At 38.8% G+C, this 19962-nt stretch overlaps 1 protein-coding gene across 1 annotated transcript in view; it reads left to right on the top strand.

Annotated features, from left to right (window-relative positions):
* Positions 1-19962, top strand: part of LOC136857169 (cyclin-dependent kinase-like 2) — a 327482-nt gene that overhangs the window by 163832 nt on the left and 143688 nt on the right. Inside the window, exon 3 of the mRNA XM_067135607.2 lies at positions 11544-11738. Within this exon, the coding sequence (XP_066991708.2) occupies positions 11544-11738 (195 nt within the window). The remainder of the gene's footprint in view (positions 1-11543; positions 11739-19962) is intronic.

The raw sequence follows: 19962 nt of genomic DNA, 5'->3' as shown, positions 1-19962 counted from the left end.
TATGTAAATGCCAAGTTAATGTATTGGAAAATCAAATGCCCCTCAATAAATTATGCTAGTGTGAGTTATGGATATAATAAAGCGGTAACAGAGGAGAAATTTAGGCGCAGTGATTCTTAGGTAAACAAATAATAAGTAGATGACTAATGGTGTTATTACTTAATCTATTCGAGGGCGGTTATAACATCCAACGATATTCCGCCAATATCCCGCAGATAGGCCGATTGACGCCTCTCTTGCCTTCTACCCAAGGAACAACCACGAATTTAAAAGCATGATGAGGAAAATGGCAATACGTTACTTCCCTGCTGGCATGCAGTCAGAGACGTTGCCATGGTAAGCTGTAGGTTCGTTGTCGGTCTGTCGGTCACTCAATGCAGAGCATGATACCAGCGGAAAATTGTAAATTTCTCCGTCATGTGAAGAGTAAGGTAAATTATGAACATAACGAAAGTTGTTTATAATGAAGAGACGTTTCACGTACGGTAAACTAAGTTTACAGAAAATCAATAGTATAAGAGAAAATGGAGGAAAACCATTCTGGTTTTCCTATAAAACCCCCGTCTATTCAAAGATTTTTAAATAATATGCATAACTAAACCTTCCCAGGGATGAGTATACTCTAAATATGAAGCTTGATTGAGATCTATCCAGCCATTTCGAAGTGATGGTGGAAAAACCATTCAGGTTTTCGTATGAACTCCCCGTCTGTTGAAAGATTTTAAAATAATATGCATATCGAAACCTTCCCCGGGATGAGTGTACTCTAAATATGAAGTTTGGTTGTGATCTAACCAGCCGTTTCGACGTGATGGTGGAAAAACCATTCTGGTTTTCCTATAAACCTCTCGTGTACTCAAAGATTTTAACATGATATGCATATCGAAACCTTCCCCGGGAGGAGTATACTCTAAATATGAAGTTTGGTTGAGATCTATCCAGCCGTTTCGACGTGATGGTGGAAAAACCATTCTGGTTTTCCTATAAACCCCCCGTGTATTCAAAGATTTTAAAACGATATGCGTATCGAAACCTTCCCCGGGTTGAGTATACTCTAAATATGAAGTTTGGTTGAGATCTATCCAGCCGTTTCGACGTGATGGTGGAACAGACAAACAGACAAACAGACAGACAAACAGACAAACAGACAAACAGACAAACAAACAGACACGAAACGTAAAAACCACCGATTCGGTCTTGAGTTGAAGTAAAACGGATAAATATCTGAAAAATTGGCAAAACAAAAGAAATTACAGACAGCGGACCCCCTACAATTTTATTTATATAGATAAGACTCAATTTTAATTATTTTCAAAATATAATTCACTTCCCATGTAGATACACACCCTGTGGATACCCATCCTGTAGATGCCCACAACAAGCCTTATACGTATAGCTCAGATTTTTTTGAGAAAAGAGTGATGATGGTAACAATGGTGATGATGATGATTGTTTAAAGGGGCCTAACATGTAGGTCATCGGCCCCCGATAAAACTGTACCTGTGAGGATTTTTAAATATAATTCGTTCATTCTTTCTTTGAGCGACCGTACAAATACTTTTGCGCCCCCTTCCTTAAACTTGGTAAGACAAAATTACATTTACTATTTTTTTTTCTAATGAATAAGGTAATACAGTAGAATGCCTCCAAGGTAAAATATCAAACATTAATTCCGTTAAATAATAATAATTACACCGAGAGAACAGACGCCCGTCAACTCTGCACAATTCGCTATCCCGTCTTTTAAACATTACCACGTAATCATGATGAGAGTGGAAATTCTCATGTTCCGGTAAGGCGACACTCCGGAGATAAACATCGATATTTTGGTCACTTTGGTGAATTTTTTAATTACTGAAATTGAAAGGATTGAGTTTCTTTTTTCTTGTCACGAAGTTATTTCGCTAAATTCAAACAATTTATCACTGTAATAATGCTTTGTTTGCCAATTGTAATTTTACATTTAAATACCAGTTTCTCCCATAATATTCTGCCAAATGTAACAAAATTTGTATGGTGTATGTATCACAGCTGTATTAAGAAACCTGCGTATGGAATTTTTGATTGGAGAATTTTTTCTAGTGCAGTAGTAGGGATTTTTAAGTAAAAACGTAAAAATTACACAAACTTTAGCACGACATATCTCCTTATATAACTTTCCTCAAATACAGTAGAGACAATACGCGACACTTCCGGATTTAGCCTTGTTAAAATGGGAGACAAGTCGCAAGTGGCGCTCCTAGTGGCTTGACCTAAAAATTCGCGCTAAATTCAAATATCAATGGAAATTTATGTACGGAAATGGATAAATAAATTACGTCTAGAAAGAAAGTGGTACTAAGATATTAACTTCAAAGTTGCTAAAGCAATTCTGGATCTATGAATGAAGAATTATTTAACAAATTATCTTTTTTTTTTTTTTTTGCTAGTTGCTTTACGTCGCACCGACACAGATAGGTCTTTTGACGACGACGGGATAGGAAAGCCCTAGGAATGGGAAGGAAGCGGCCGTGGCCTTAATTAAGGTACAGCCGCAGCATTTGCCTGGTGTGAAAATGGGAAACCACGGAAAACCATCTTCAGGGCTGCCGACAGTGGGGTTTGAACCCACTATCTCCCGGATGCAAGCTCACAGTCGCGTGGCCCTGATCGCACGGCCAACTCGCCCGGTAGGTTATCACTTAAAGACTGAAATTAGACATATAATCAAGATGTGAAATGGACTTTACTTTACTTTTTTTTTTAGCTTTAGAATTCCTGCCTGAACGGCCACGGCTAGATTTTTCTTTTTCCTCATTTAAAAGCACTGTATCTTCATATTAAAACACTTGTCAACAAAAATATCGGCACATTCCTTGCCACATGATTCAATAAATTTACATTTAAGGGCTGACCAATTTTCCTTTTAACTTGAAGCCTACTAACAGACAGAATATCTAAAAATTTAGCCTCAAAAACATTCAAACTTTCCCTATAAGCAATACTTGCCATAATGCCATTATATTAGGGTAAAGCAAATTTGCATCATCATATTTTTTCAACAAAATATGTACATTTCTTAAGTCATCCAAATTTTCTTCAGTGCTTGACAACGCAGTACGGCATTCCAAATGGGGTAACTTGGAACACAACCAGCCACACCCATGTGCATATGTATTTTCCTTAATTAAACCAAACGCACAGATCACACCTACAACAACATATCGGTATTGAAGGTTAACTGCTGCACTATACAATAAAATATGCGTATTATATTTTAAGACAGTTAAAATATGGGTCGAGCAGGTTAGAAGATTATGAAGTACTATAAAAATCTCTTTCTCACTGGAAGAATATATATTGAACCATTTGGTCCATATTTAGGGATACCTACCTTTCTTACATATCAGCAAAGTTCATGAGATCTGTCTCTTGGGTCGTATCGGGTTCTTCGTCACTTGCTGAGGTAAAGGTAGGGTTCAGTAATTCTAATCTATTTACTTTGAATGAAAGGTCTGTTTAAAAGATTCCAATTTATTCAGGAAATTCTGAAGCATTCTGATATCTCAACGGTATTACTGAAATTACACGTGTCCACTGGACACCACAATCATTTTATACATATAAGGTTAGAACACTGGTGAGCCTTTGACGTGTCTGCCTGATGGGCATTCTTACTAGAAACCATTGTCTCATATTTTATTAAAGAAAAGAAAGTCTGGAAATCATTAAATTCGGCTTCCATGTGAGACCACATGTACCATCATAGTGATTCGTTATGGTCCAGCCCTCGTAACACGAACTCTGGACTCTGGGTATAATTAAGGCAGTCCAATCGGTGTGTGCCACACAGTGGTTATACAACATGGACCCTTAATTGAATCGATGTGACCTGCGTCTATGTCATGGACCGACATCTAAACTTCTAAGTTACTTTAAAGTCATTGTGGATGATGACCGCAAGGAAAATGATGCTACAATGGCATATGGCCCTAATCTAAGTCACTGAGGTTGATGACCCCCTGACCATCCAAGTTTCTAGGCTGAAGGCTAAACACAATTAAATTACATCGGTTGATGACCAAAGTTTCCACTTTACTATCCCCAGCACATTCACTGCTCAATCAATCAAAGTTAAATAATTACAACAATAGCAATGCTCACAAACTTTGTGGCAGTAAAATCCATTTCCTTCGGATATGTCCCCTTAATCGTTACGTTACCATTTACATGTTCCCCAGAAAACAAACTAAGATTTCCAGAATGCATCTCCAAGTTATTCGCTTGATTTAAAGTTATTTCAAAATGCGGTTTCACTGAATTTAATAATTAAATTTAAATGATTTAATGAAATCTTAAAGGACAAAAATTCTATCTCCGCGGACCCTGGTTTCTTCACAAATTTCTACGCAATTGTGATCTCACAATTTTTAAAATCCTATCGATGTTTATCTGTTGCTTCCCATTATCTGGAAAAGAATTGTTACATAATTCATGTCCAGTTATATATCTTGTCTCATGATCTGACACTTTAAATCTTTATCTAATCCTAGCCATTATTAACACTTGGATACCCTAATAATCTACGTACAAACCAAAAGCAACTCGCCATATAATTACGATGTCATATCTCGTCATAACATATTATAAAGTTTGCGCACCCCTCACAGACAAACAATTATTACTTCCATCGCTCTATATTTTGGACAACCCTGAATTTGGTTACTCTTGTTCATTATATTCGAAGTTCGTGGTTTCAAATGTTCATTACGTCCCCAATTAAACAAAATTTACAGTATCTAATAATACTCAGGTTATTACCGGATGAAAATTTCAACTAAATCCAACATTTAACGTTCTCCCCGGCCGAGAAATACAATCTCAATTCCACGCGTGTCCCGTTATCTTGCGGCGAACCCCTCTATCAGCTGCCGGCGTTTCACCCTCGTCCGCTTGGCAGTGACATGTAACACCTGTTTCATTCTACCTGACTGGCTTCTCAAAATGCTCCCTTTTAAACTCCTCCGACATAATTAAACAAATACGATATTCTAACCAACAAAATGAACAGATTATGCTTCAAGATGCCCACAATAAATATACGCGTCGCAAATTAATACCGCTATGGATTTCTATATATTTCTTTCCATTCCCAACATTATAAAATATTCATCGGGCTTCCATGTCCCGGCTTCAATGACAGGTCTCTAACCTGATCCACAAATCTCATTTCGACTCACACGACAACTAACCTCTGTTTCCCTACTCGCAACAATCACCGACAAAGAACTGGAATAAAATCCTTACTAGAATTCATGACGACTAATACGCACAATGCATCAATAATGAACAACTTCGCATAAAAGGATATCGTATTTAATAACTTGATTTTCACGAAAAGTGACTGAAAATTTCTACTAGATCTTTTTATTGCCAGTCAGACACAGTTTAAAATGGGCCTAGAAAAACGTTTCTCTCCGTGACCAGATTCAACACACTAGACTCTCACCCGACAGCGCGCTTCCACTCGATTGAAAATGAGTAACCATGGATTTCTTATATTATTTACGTCAAATTACAGACAGAAAAATGTTACGCCGAATGAACATCTTAATTTGACATCACAAAATATAGGCAGTAAATGACGGAAATGACGATCTACATTGGACGTGATATCAGTTCGAAACCCTATTCAATAACTTTTTACAACATCATACGGCACTAGCAAGACTTCAAAAATTTTATCCAAGTGAAAAATAAACAAATGACTCTTTTAGTCGTATTCTAACATTTACAAAACTTAATAGGGGTGACCACTGCGTCGTATATCCCCATTCAAATACACATTTAGAGATCATGACACAAGATATAATAGGTAGTATGATGGAAAGTCACATACCTTATGTAGTCACACCAGTGTTCGTCATAGGGCTCACCTGCGACCCTGGCATTTTTATTTAGCTATTTTTACATTTTTGGCTTTACAGATTATTATATTTCTTCAGGTTTCCTGGAATAAAGCATAAAAAAAGAAATGCCCTTCACTTTTTTCTTTGAGCGCACACGATGGACTGTAATTGCTTCCGCACACGAATTACTCTAATTATCACCGGAGAATTTATTCAGTACTTTGACCGTCCTATCTGGTACAATTATTTCCACTCAAGAAACTATCTCCACATGGAGTCAAGACCCCAGCCACAATGGCTAAAATCTGCGGTTGAACTTAGTCTACTTTTGTTGTTTGATTTCACAGAGCAGCTCAACACTTTATCGTCCGCTTCGTACCATAAAATGCAGGAGAAGGAGACTTCGTCATGGCGTCCCTTCATATTTATACTAGTTACCCCCTCTCTTCGGGTATCTCCCTTTGCCGCCAAGAAAATTTCTATAAATTTTCTGACTTAACTAAACCGTAATTACAAGAGTTTTGAAAGTGACTACATACTTGCTACATTTCTGGCGGTAGTGTTCTTGGACATTTAAAAATTTATACGTGTTCGATTTGTGGGATAAATGACCTCCTTTGATAGGCACTATATTTTTGACTTGGCTTGGGGCACGCCATATACACGCGCTTTGAAGTAGTTCACAAAAATGACTTAAGATTCTTCCGTTGTTGACACGTGCGACTGACGTCACGTATCCCAGAGCGTGGGACCGAAGGTAATCACCCCCTCGTCACGTGTCAAATCCATGCCATCAAGAATCGAACTTCTAATTTTTGTCAATTTATGCATAATGATCTTAGGGCACAAAGGTCATGCGTTCAATATGCAAACACAATATTACTTACATTTTCTTGTCACGAGGGGAACTGAAGAAAGACCGCGCATTCTTCTCTACTTCATAGTTACTGCAGCCAAACACAGCACATACCTTTCCCCTCATGTTGAGAGGAGATATCAAGGAATGACACACGCTACTATTTAATTATGTCAAATCACTGAAAAGGCATAAATAACACCAAAAACTTCACACACAAATACACGTGCTCTAATGACAGAATCAGTAGTTCTCAGGTCAATCCGCTAGAGAGAGCTCTAATAGCTGTCCCTCGATATCTCGCTGAGTGTCGCGTATTGTCTCTACTGTAATTGATTATGCACAGAAAAATAGATACGTAGTGCTTTTAAAGGAAGTATTAACTACTTAATTACGAATTTACATTAACATGTTAATTACATTTCTTGAAAAATGGAATTAAAATTTCAAAAACAAAAATGTATTTTGGAAAAATTATTAATTATATGAAATACATGTTCGTAATATCTCTACTTTTATATAGGTGACATTCCTACAAAGTTTCGTGAGAGTCCATGCATTAGGTAAAATATCTTTTTATCTCCGGAGTGTCGCCTTAACCGCTGATTTCCATGCTTCTAATCATTGAAGCCAGTTGTTGGAAATTGGGATGTCCCTCCAAAAAGTTTACAAGGGGCACGCTGTTGTCTCTAGGTGTCATCGATTCGCCGCCCGTTTGAATTAGTTTCAGCGGGAAGTCATCTTGAAACCCGTACGCAGAACTGAGGGAGTTCTGTTACGACACTGTGGTGGTATTTATTATAAATGACAGCTTTCGCATAAGCGGAACGGAAATTCCGTCATTTATGTATGTCGTGCGCGTGCATTCTCAAAACTCCTATTAGAGCTCTTCATTTTTGCCTCTCATGCCTAAATACGGCTCTGTCTCTTCTTCTTCTTCTTCTTCTTCTTCTTCTTCTGCTACCGCTCTTTCCCACACCTGTGGGTCGCGGGTGCGAACTGAATTGCACATGTGAATATAGCCCTGTTTTACGGCCGGATGCCCTTCCTGACACAACCCTATATGGAGGGATGTAATCACTATTGCGTGTTTCTGTGATGGTTGGTAGTGTAGTGTGTTGTCTGAATATGATGTGGAGAGGGCACATACACCCAGTCCCCGAGCCAGAAGAATTAATCAGAAGCGATTAAAATCCCCGACCCGGCCTGGAATCGAACCCGGGACCCTCTGAACCGTAGGTCAGTACGTTGACCATTCAGCCAACGAGTCGGACAAATGCGTCTCTGTCTACAGTGTTTAAGTATTTCATGTATTAGATTAGATTAGATACTCATCGACATGCCTTCTTTCACGTTCTGTAGTCCTGATTGTTGTCTCATTTTTAGGACTAGTATCGAAATCATACTAATTGTATATGAACAATGTACGATGATCCTTATTTCACAGTACTTGTGCATATTATGGCAACCTCGTGATGTAGAGGAAGCGTCCCTTCATCTCATCCGGAGTTCCTGAGTTCGATTTCCGGTCAATCCCAGGATTTTAATCCTGGAATGAGGAGCTGCCTCATATGAGAGACAGCTGTGCCGGTAGTGAAAGCAAAGCAATACGGCTGATAATGTCGTCAAGTTCACCGCGTGATACTCCAGGATCTGCAGGTCATTTGGTAGGGCAGCAGTTATCTTACATGCCAGGACCCTTAATGAGCTACTGTGCCACGGGTTCGTTTTTTTGTTCTGTTGTTGTTGTTGTACTTGTACATGTTAAACGAATATATTGTATTGCTTCCATGGATTTTCCTGTTATGTAAATGAAAATAACAGTTGACTAAAATATAATGGTTATTGTATAGCCTTAGTCTAATAATAGCGTGTAGCACTGGCACACGCATTTTTATTGTACAAAAGTAAACCGATGTTTGTATTTAAAAAGTTGTAGCTCAGTTCTGTAAAAAAATACTTTTAGAAGATGTTGTTAGGGTATAATAAATATACCGTAACATGACACAACACAATAATAATAATAATAATAATAATAATAATAATAATAATAATAATAATAATAATAATAGGATTAATAGACATGATACTCTATAGGCTTTTGGGCTTATACCGTGTCAATGAAATAAGGTGAAATTCTTTACGTTTCACAGAGAACTGTGCTCTGCGTCACCAGAAGAAAATCTCGACTGTCCACGTGAAAGGCTTCTTAAACAATGAGCTTTTGAAATTTAGACGTTATAAGAGAAGTGGAAATGGTACGTTCATTCGTCACCAGATGGTTCCCCGGACGCGGCACAGCGCTAGCGTTCGAAGCGGAAGCTGACTGAACCATCAGAATCGGTCTAAGAGGGTCACATAACATGTGTACGTAATATATGACATGCCGAGTCCGGGGAGCCTTCTCTGCGAAACGTAAAGAATTTCACCTTATTTTCTTGACACGGCATAAACCCAAAAGCCTATACAGTATCATTTCTATAAGTGCGGGCCGTGAAAGCATCAATGGCAATAATAATAGTAATAATAATAATAATAATAATAATAATAACAAAAACGGTGTCAGTTTTATAGACTTCAAAAATACATATAATTCTTTAGATATATAAACACCTTTTGATGTGCTGGAAGAGTTTAAGAGTGGATAAGAAAACAAGAAATTAGATCAGACAGACACTGACTGATACCACCATAAAAGTTAAATTCTTAGGTGAAATTTCTGAACCTTTCGATATTAAGACAGGGGTCAGACACGGAAATGGCTTTTCTCCATTACTGTTCAATCTTGTGCTAGAGAAAGTAGTCCGAACCTGGGAAAAGGAAACAAAAGGGATTAAAATTGGCAAGCTAGTTAAAGATAAAATTAACATCAAATGTTTAGCCTTCGCAACTGGTAATTTTATCCAACAAAAGGCAAGAAGCAATTCAGTCCTTGGAAAAACGTCATGTAATTGCATCTAAATTTTCTTTTTTGCTAGTGGCTTTACGTCGCACCGTCACAGATAGGTCTTATGGCGACGGTGGGATAGGAAAGGCCTAGGGGTTGGAAGGAAGAGGCAGTGACCTTAATTAAGGCACAGCCCCAGCATTTGCCTGGTATTAAATGGGAAACCACGGAAAACCATCTTCAGGGCTGCCGACAGTGAGATTCGAACCCACTATCTCCCGGATGCAAGCTCACAGCCGCGCGCTCCTGACCGCACGGCCAACTCGCCCGGTAAAATGTATTCTACCCTTAGCACTCCGAGGATAGAAAACTTGTGCACTTGTAAAGACGAAGCATTAGTAATTATCGTCGCGCATTGTATAACTGACCTCTACTTGTTGGGCTAGTTTTAGAGAGATTTTCTCTCCTGTTGATTTAATCGAACACCGATGTCATCAAACTTATTCTGTGTTTAAATACTGCCGGGCGGTACAGAAGGTCAAGTAGCAGTACTGTATTTAGTTTATGGTAATATTACAAATATTACACATCAGATGTTACAAAATCTCCCGAATATAACATTGTTTCCTAATCGTGCAGTGCTGACCTTTTACTGCTGTGCCTTTTACGTAAAAATAATATTTTCTTATAATTTCACTAATTTAATGCATCAATTCATTGCATGCAAATTATTACATAGCCGCTAATGTAATACACCGAACTGAACAGATCACTAACTGTATGAGATTCATGGGGTGATTACAATAATTATTACTTTTCAATCTGCAGCCGGCCCCGTGGTGTAGGGGTAGGGTGCCTGCCTCTTACCCGGAGGCCCCGGGTTCGATTCCCGGCCAGGTCAAGGATTTTTACCTGGACCTGAGGGCTGGTTCGAGGTCCACTCAGCCTACGTGATTAGAATTGAGGAGCTATCTGACGGTGAGATACCGGCCCCGGTCTAGAAAGCCAAGAATACCGGCCGAGAGGATTCGTCGTGCTGACCACACGACACCTCGTAATCTGCAGCTCTTCGGGCTGAGCAGCGGCTGTAGTGCCATGGGGTTTGGTTTTGTTTGCTCAGTCTGTGAATAGAGCCTCCGTGGCTCAGGCGGCAGCTCGCCGGCCTCTCACCGCTGGGTTCCGTGGTTCGAATCCCGGCCACTCAATGTGATATTTGTGCTGGACAAAGCGGAGGGGTGACAGGATTTTATCCGGGTGCTCCGGTTTTCCCTGTCATCTTTCATTCCAGCAACACTTTCCACCATCATTTCATTTAATCTGTCAGTCATTAATCATTGCCCCAGGGGAGTGCGACAGGCTTCAGCAACCGGCACCATTCTTACCCTCTTCGCTAGATGGGGGCTTCATTTATTCCATTCCTGACCCGGTTGAATGACTGGAAACAGGCTGTGGATTTTTTTTTAAGTCTCTGAATTTCCCGACTCCTTGGCTGAATGGTCAGCGATGAAACCTTCGGTTCAGAGGGTCCCGGATTCGATTCTCGACTGGGTCGAGGATTTTAATCGCGCGTAATTATTTCTTCCGGCTCGGAAACTGGTTCTTTGTGTTTCTCCCAATACTCACACACCACATCCGCAATAGTGATTACATCCCTCCACATAGGGTTGGCGTCAGGAAGGGCATCCGACCGTAAACAGGGCCAAATCAACATGTGCCACACAGTTCGTACCCGCGACCCCACAAGGTGTGGGAAAAGCGGTAGAAGAAGATGATGATTTCAGTTTGTGAAAAACTTATACAATAAAATTACATTATTTACATGGGTTGAAAATGTAACACAATACTGACTCACCCCAATCTCACATTAATCACTATTATTATTTATATAAACCTTGGTCCTTTTATTTCATAGAAACTGCGGCATGACAACCTAGTGAACCTGATCGAAGTGTTCCGGCGTAAGCGGCGGTTCTACCTGGTGTTCGAGTTTATGGATCACACCGTGCTGGAAGAACTAGAGGAAAATGTCAGTGGTCTGGGAGACGAAACGAGTCGCAAATACATCTTCCAGGTCATCCGGGGCATCGACTTCTGCCATGCTAATAATGTGAGTATGGATTATCGGTAATTTAGTATTTCTCTGGTTTCTTGAAACCCCTACGTTCCCTTTAAGAACGACATACATTACACGGTCGTACGTGGGTTTCATTCAGTTTGAGACTGCCCAAGAGTATGCATCACGGTTCACAATATTCATACAGCAAATTACAGCTGCTACCAACAACAGGGGATGTTACTCTTTGTCTAACTTGTTAACAAGCGTTATTATAGTTAAGGTTGTATCATTCCGGGCGGCCTATGGCGAGGTCCTTTAATAATCTTTATGGTCGACGATGCCGAAATATAAATATTATATGCCAGAAGACTGAATCTTTATGAGGCTCATTATATGTAGTTCAAGTTTCATTTTGATGCAGGTTCTCCACCAATCAGAATTCAGATTTTCATTATGATACAGGTTCTCCACCAATCAGAGTTCAGATTTTCATTATGATACAACTGTTTGACCAATTAGGTAAGGATAGCACCACACCTACGCTCAACGCACTAGTTTCGCACTTGTTTCCAAAATCAAACATGTCCGACACACAGATTAATATCAATGCACCTTCTACTTCCAATATTCCACATCCACGCGGCACATTCCCGCAAATTCACTTCACTAACTGTACAATAAACAATTTTTATTTTAAATAAAGCTAGGTTATGATAACCTTGCACAGCCCAGGGTAAAGTGTAGCTTCCACCCAAGTCCCAGTCAACATCCATGGCTGTGACAATGTGGAGGTTGCTGGGGTATGGGTAGTGCTGAGTAATGGCATTCGGAGCATGACTAGTGCATCTGCGTGTTATGAAAGGCGCTGCTCATAGGGTCAGTCGTGCTGCAATAGTACTTTCTGACCCAGTGAAGAAAGCAATGGCAAACTACCTCACTCCTCATCTTGCTTAGTACGCCTCATTTTGGTGCTGCCATTGGTTTTTGGGGTTTCCTTATAACCGCATAACCTTTGGTGGTGGTATTTGAGGATCCAACCAGCCTCTGGGCTGATGACCTAACAGACAGACACATGATAACCTTCAAGCGACATTTCGACGAAATGTATGAATGTTTAAAAAATAGATTTATAATTATCGTCGAGCATAAACAATCGTGTGCAACTCGCCTATAATGGTAATTAAGACACTGGTATGGAAATTATAAAACTGGCTTCGCTCGTTTTATAAACATACTCGTGTCTTAAGGACTGCCATTATAGGCTTGTTGCATAATGTACTATTGTGTAACTACTTTTTCTCGTTACAAGATAGGCTACTTTATGCAAGTAATCGTTAATTCATGATACTATGTCGTTTATATGACTATTTTTACGTAACTTTGATCTGAAATCCTCGTCTCTATGCTCCTCAACATGAATTTAAGGAATTATGTCAAGTTTCCTCTGCATTTGTACTATATTGTACTCATGACAAGTAATGAGTGTGTCTTATCTGACTTACTACACGGTGTTAGTGTGAGAAACACAAGAAATCTTAAGGTCATTCATATCAATTCTCAGTCTCTTGTTGACTCCTCCCATATATCTGAGTTCCGGCACATTTTTGGCAAGAGTTCGTTTGATATTATTGCAGTAAGTGAAACATTTCTCAAACCTTCAGTACCAGATTCTGCCGTCTGTCTCGATGGGTATAATATTTTTCGTAATGACAGAATAAACAGAGCCGCTGGTGGTGTTGCAGTTTACTTGAAGAACAGCATAAAATTTAGTGTACTTAGCAAATCTCCTGGAGAGTACAGTAAGAAACCTGAGTACATAATCCTTGATATAGCCCTTTCAGACACTAAAATTCTTTTCGCTTGTACAGTATATATCGTCCACCAAAAGTAGGGTTCATGGATACATTCTTGAACGATATGTATTCTCATGTTATGAATTATAAATATGTATTCGTTGTGGGCGATGTTAATGCTCGTTTCGGAACTGGGACGTTTGAAAGCAATAACATACGCGATGTGCTCAACGCTTGTAACCTCGGCTGCCTTCCATTCAATCCAACCTTTCATACTGCCACTTCCGATAGCACTCTTGACATAATCTCATCCAACTGCAATGAGTTGGTAGTAGAATACGGACAGGAACCAGCTGCCGGTTTTTCTGGTCATGATTTGCTATATGCTGTATTCAATTTATCCACGCCAAAACAAATTCCGAAAACAATTCTTGTTCGAGACTTCAGTAAATTTGACGTACACAAGTTTCGTGCTGACGCTGAATTACTACCCTGGAATGTGTTTTTCCAGTCTAATGACATAGATAAAAAAGTCTCTCTCTTCAACAGCTTTGTACTTTTTCTTTATGAGAAGCATGCACCCCCAAAAAGAATTCTCGTAAAACACCAGTCAACACCATGGTTCAATAAGCGTATTAAGGAATTGATAAGTAAACGGGACAGAGCTAGGAAGAAACTTATTAAAACAAAACTTCCAGATGATTACGAGCAATTCAGGGTCTTGCGTAATGAGACAAAACAAGTCATTAGAAACGCTAAAGTGAAGTATACGTACAACATCTTCCGTAACTGTAAGAGCACCTCAGCTTTTTGGGGTGCTGCAAAATCACTTGGTATTGGAGTCAGTCATTCTCAAGATAGCCAGATGCCTGTTACTCCATCCGAATTAAGTGAATATTATATGGCATCAGTCTCTAACTTCAACTCTCCGGAAGTATCAGAAACTACCAAACATTATAGATCTGTCACTCCAAGTAACAGAGATAAATTCTATTTCATGTACGTACACCCTTCACAGGTAGAAAAAGCAGTCAGATCAATTCGAACTAAAGCTAAAGGTTCAGATAATATCTCAATATCCATGTTTTCTAATTGCATTGACATATTTCTTCCTGCCCTTGTGCATTTATTTGACTTCTCTCTACAGAATGGAGTGTATCCCTCAGAATGGAAGCGTGCCAATGTACGTCCTGTGCCCAAAAAGAAAATCCCAACAGTCTGTAGTGATTTTAGGCTTATCAGTATCCTCTGTGCACTTAGTAAGGCATTAGAAAGAATTGTTCATGAGCAGATATGTGAATATCTGTCTAAATATCACATCCTAAATCCCTACCAATCTGGCTTCAAGAAAGGCCATAGTACTACTACGGCTCTGCTGAGAGTTACGGACTATATACGCGCGGCCATCGATAAGAGGCAGCTTACTATCTTATGTCTCTTTGATTTCTCTAAGGCATTTGACTAAGTTAATCATGAGTTGTTTCTTGCAAAGTTGAAGTCAACTGGTTTCTCGCAGAGTGCTCTGTCTTGGTTTGAATCATATCTATCATGTAGATCACAAAGAGTTACGTTTGTTGACGGGCGATCCTCTATCTGGGAATCAGTAAACTGTGGCTTACCACAAGGATCAGTCCTCGGTCCTTTATGTTTTTCTATTTATATTAATGACATTTCTGAAGTCTTTAAAAGTAGTACTTTTCACATGTATGCTGATGACTTAAAAGCTTACTTCCACTTCAGTCCCACTAACGCACCTTCTTGTATAATGCATTTCAACCATGATATCTCTCGATTGATAGAATGGAGCGCAAATCATAACCTCCAATTAAATGTGGCTAAGACCCAGCTTATTTGCAGAGGTTACTCAAAACTCCTGAAAACTGTTGACCTCAAATCCCTCCCACCAATAAAGATTCTAGATTCAGATATCCATTATAGTGACACCGTTAACAATCTAGGACTCATTTTCGACAGAACCGTATCCTGGTCTGATCATACGTCAAATGTGATCAGAAAAGTTGTGTCATCCATGCATATTTTGAAACGTAACGTGTCATGTACACCACCTTTTATGCGGAAACTACTTGTTCAAAGTCTTATATTCCCCATAATTGACTATGGATCGGTCGTATACAACGACTTATCTGAAACTTTGAACATACAACTACAGAGGGTGCAAAACACATGTGTTCGTTACGTGACAAATGCCAGGCGTGATGAACACATAACACCCTATTACATACAGCTGCAATGGTTGAAACTACATGAACGTCGGGAAATCTCAGTAGCCGTTGCTACGCACAAAATTCTCAAACTGAAGACCCCACCCTACCTATATAATGCATTTAAATCTATGGAGTCAGTACATAACAGAGATAATAGGTTTACAAAAACTACCCTTCAAATTCCCCTTCATCGTACCACTAAATTTAACAAATCTTTTGTTTGCATTGCATCCCGTATCTTCAATGTCTTTAATCTTCACCGTTTCGCAAATGACAGGAACTGTACCCAACTAAAGCAGTCCTTAACATCTATCTTCCTGGAGGAGTACGCAAGGGGCTGAGATCAGGTATTCTTGTGTCTAATAATAAGAAAAATGTATATTTCTAAGAAAATTGTTTCTGTTTCTTATATTCCTGAGATTCTTGTAGCCTAAAATATTAAAAAATCGAATGATATACTTTATTACTTCTTATATGATTTATGTTTTAATTTTATTGGAATTGGTATCTGTATTTTAATTTTTAAGTTTAATGTTTAATTTAATATTTTAATATTATAAAATGTAGTTAGTATATTCATAAACTTGTATTGTGTTATAAGTAGACGATACATAAAGGGGCTTTTCAGCCTCAGTGGCATGTATATCATCATTATCAATAAATTCAATTCAATTCATTTAATGGCTATTTAATTTATTTTACTATAATAGTGGTGATAGATGATGTTCGAAATGAAACGTTTCGCTACGTCCTAAGACCATGCAGAAGAATGTTAAGTGGAGATGGAGATGATGACAACCCAGCCTGTAGTTACTAACATATCATCTAATCCAGGGTTTTCCAAATGGCGGCCCGCGAGGGTTTTTTAAAACATTGTTTTACAAAATGTCAAGAAAATTTACAATTTTTTTAAAAATATCGTTGTATACCCAAGTCAGAACTAATTCATTCTTTAATTTCGTCGCTCCACCGGTAAAACGTTGTATTCCACAAAGCTCTTCCTATCCATTATTCTCCTTAAGACTGGTCACGCCTCCCAGCCACATATAGATATGCAGTCCATCAGAACAATATCCGTTGTGTTCGTTTTCCTATGCCGAAGAGTAAACGAAAATGAACCTGACATGCATTATACACTAGGAGTGCGTAAATACGTAATGCAAACATACATTCCTACAGTAGGGTACTGTAACGTTAATTTTCCTTTACACATGGGCATAGGAAAATGAACACAACAACATATGTTCTGATGGATTGCATATCCATACGTGGCTGGGAGGCGTGACCAGTCTTAAGAAGAAGAATAATGAATAGAAAGAACATTGTGGAATATACGTTTTACCGGTGGAGCGACGATATTACTGTTTTCAATAACTAATTTGGTCGGAATAGATTACTTGATTTAAAAAATGAAAATACGAACTTCGCCGGAAAATGAGCTCTCACAAATGCAAGAGCTAGGTCTTAAGCATTATAAAAATGCCTATTGGATCCGTGCCAACCTCACTGTGGACATTTTATGCAACATATTATGCAATGAATACCAAGAAATACTTTAATTTTCATTGATGTAAGAAGCTGTTCCAATTCTTCTCTCATGATAGCACTGGCTGGTACACAGTGCTGTACACTCAAATACATTTTCAGGGAAGTACTCCTGGAAGTGCATCGCTGGTATTGTAGGTTCTTACATCGTTCCCTTCACACTATTCCCACTGAATTGTCCTTCTTTAAGGCTTGTTTTTGACTACATTATTAATTTCAGTTTGATTCAGTTTTTTTCCTTTTTGTAATTTGTCAATTTTAATGAATTTACATTCCTTTGTGCTCTTTCAAATTCATTTGTCCTGGGTATAATAGTGTTTATTTTTTAGTTCCACTCTTTTATAAGATTGTAAAATAGTGTTTTAAGCAATTAAAATGATTAAACTTTCATATCAGTTGAACTATGGATATTATTTCATACTAGTACCTCTGTTCTATTTGCGGAATCTTACGAAAATTGGCCTGTGATAAAAGTGCTGCCTAAGGTTTTCACTGTGGCCCTCTACCTCTTACAAATTGAAAACCCCTGATCTAATTTAACCAGATATGCCAGTGGTGCCATGTAATGAACTGTATTTAATTCTCTTACACATTACATTAGGGGCTGCCTGGCCGAGGCGGTAACGGCCAGAAGGACGTGGGTTCGATTCCCCGTCAGGAAGTCGTAAAATTTAAGAAACAAGATTTCCACTTGCGGAGGTGCATATGGCCCGGAGGTTCACTCAACCTACACCAAAAATGAGTACCAGTTTAATTCCTGGGGGCAAAGGTGGTCGGGCGTAGAGCTAACTACTCTACTCCATCACATTAGACAAAAAGAGGAAGACATTTAAAACATGAAAATAAACCTGAAATAGTTGAAACACATCGTAACATGAAATTTCGAAACAAGGTAGGAAGAACGACAACTAGGGATAGGATGTGGGAAGCGGCATGGAAGAAAATGGAACGTAGAATTTTTTTTTTTGCTAGGGGCTTTACGTCGCACCGACACAGATAGGTCTTATGGCGACGATGGGTTAGGAATGGCCTAGGAGTTGGAAGGAAGCGGCCGTGGCCTTAATTAAGGTACAGCCCCAGCATTTGCATGGTGTGAAAATGGAAAACCACGGAAAACCATCTTCAGGGCTGCCGACAGTGGGATTCGAACCCCCTATCTCCCGGATGCAAGATCACAGCCGCGCGCCTCTACGCGCACGGCCAACTCACCCGGAGCGTAGAATTTCATGGATAAAGATTCTAAGAAGGTAATTTCCCTAGGAGAACATTTATTTTAAGATTAATAATATATTCAAAATTCAAGAATTATTTTAAACAGAACTATAACCGGAATCACATAATCGGAATGAAACAAATGAATGTATTTTGAATGAATGTACCTTGAGACATGCGCATTACGCTAAAATAGCCATAAGTTACAATTTCTTCGGCAGTAAATTTAAACATATCGAAAACCTATTCCGAAGATACGCATCAATTAACCTGAGGGCTACTCCCATTCTATACAAACCAAAATCATAATTACATTTTACATCAACTCAGCGACAAAGGAAACCTGGGCCATCGCTGAAACATTCATGTTGATGACTCAAAGAAACGATTACTTGGGTTAGGGTAAACGAAATTACAAGACGGCAAACCAGATAAATCAGTTAAATTAACATAAGCGAAAAGGTTTTTTTAAAATAAAGTTTGCCTCCAAGAAGATAAGAATAATCTTAGCTGAAAAGCTAAGTCATTGTGACGTAAAATTTCCGATGGACGCTGGATCCAAGAGCGAACTCCTGCATACTTAAAGAAAATGTTACATTTAAAGTTGAGTTAATCAAACATGAAAGAATGAACTGTGCTTACCCTGAGGTAGCCAGGATCCTATGAAGGAGAGAGCTTGGCGCGAGCACGACCGCTCGCTAACCTGGTCAGACAATAAAGACGCGGACGCTACGTCGCTCCTACCGAAGGAGCAGGGAAGATCCAGAAAAGGAAATGGTGCAATTATAACAGGAAACCAATCAAAACGCAGAATTCACCCTTGGATTTAGCATTCACCAATTACAATTTCACTTATTTTTAAGCACTCACGACGTTCTTCTTTCTTGCTGACGTGGGAACAATATATTCTAGAAGTCAGTGGCGTATACTGGTCTGAACATCTCGGCTACCCCTCAGCCTAGTAATACACAAAACATTAATTTACATTTTATAAAAATATTTATTTATATGTGAAGTCGAGATGAAAATTCCTTGATGATAGGATAGTTGTAGTTGTAGTTGGGCCGCTTGCAAACTTTCTGAAGAAAGGACTTTTCAGTTGACATTAATGCCAAACCGCATAAACGTTCTCATGTCTGCGTTGAACGTCAATATGACTTTATCTTCTTCTTTTTACAGATACTCAGGTTGCTGGTATTGTCACAATTGATGTTGCCCAATTTAAGTACTTCAGAAATCACTTGGTTTAGTCTGTTAATATATGGCGGAAATAATTTCATGGACTTATTTCTGCGAAAAATCAAATGAGTAGTAAAATTTCACTTTTTTTTTTTTTTTTTTTTTTTTTTTTACCAGAGCATTTTGTTGGTCAGTGTGCAGAGCAAGTTGATTATCGACTTGTAAATCTATTCGTGTATTAGCAAAGTTTGCAAAATTCATGCTACTGGAAATGTGAGCCTTCGATTTATCATATTTTTGAACTGCTGTGCAAAAAGAGTT

This window comes from Anabrus simplex, chromosome 1, assembly GCF_040414725.1.
Source record: "Anabrus simplex isolate iqAnaSimp1 chromosome 1, ASM4041472v1, whole genome shotgun sequence".
Taxonomy (NCBI): domain Eukaryota; kingdom Metazoa; phylum Arthropoda; class Insecta; order Orthoptera; family Tettigoniidae; genus Anabrus; species Anabrus simplex.
Note: the sequence above shows the minus strand (reverse complement) of the source record. Positions and strands in the feature narration are given on the sequence as shown.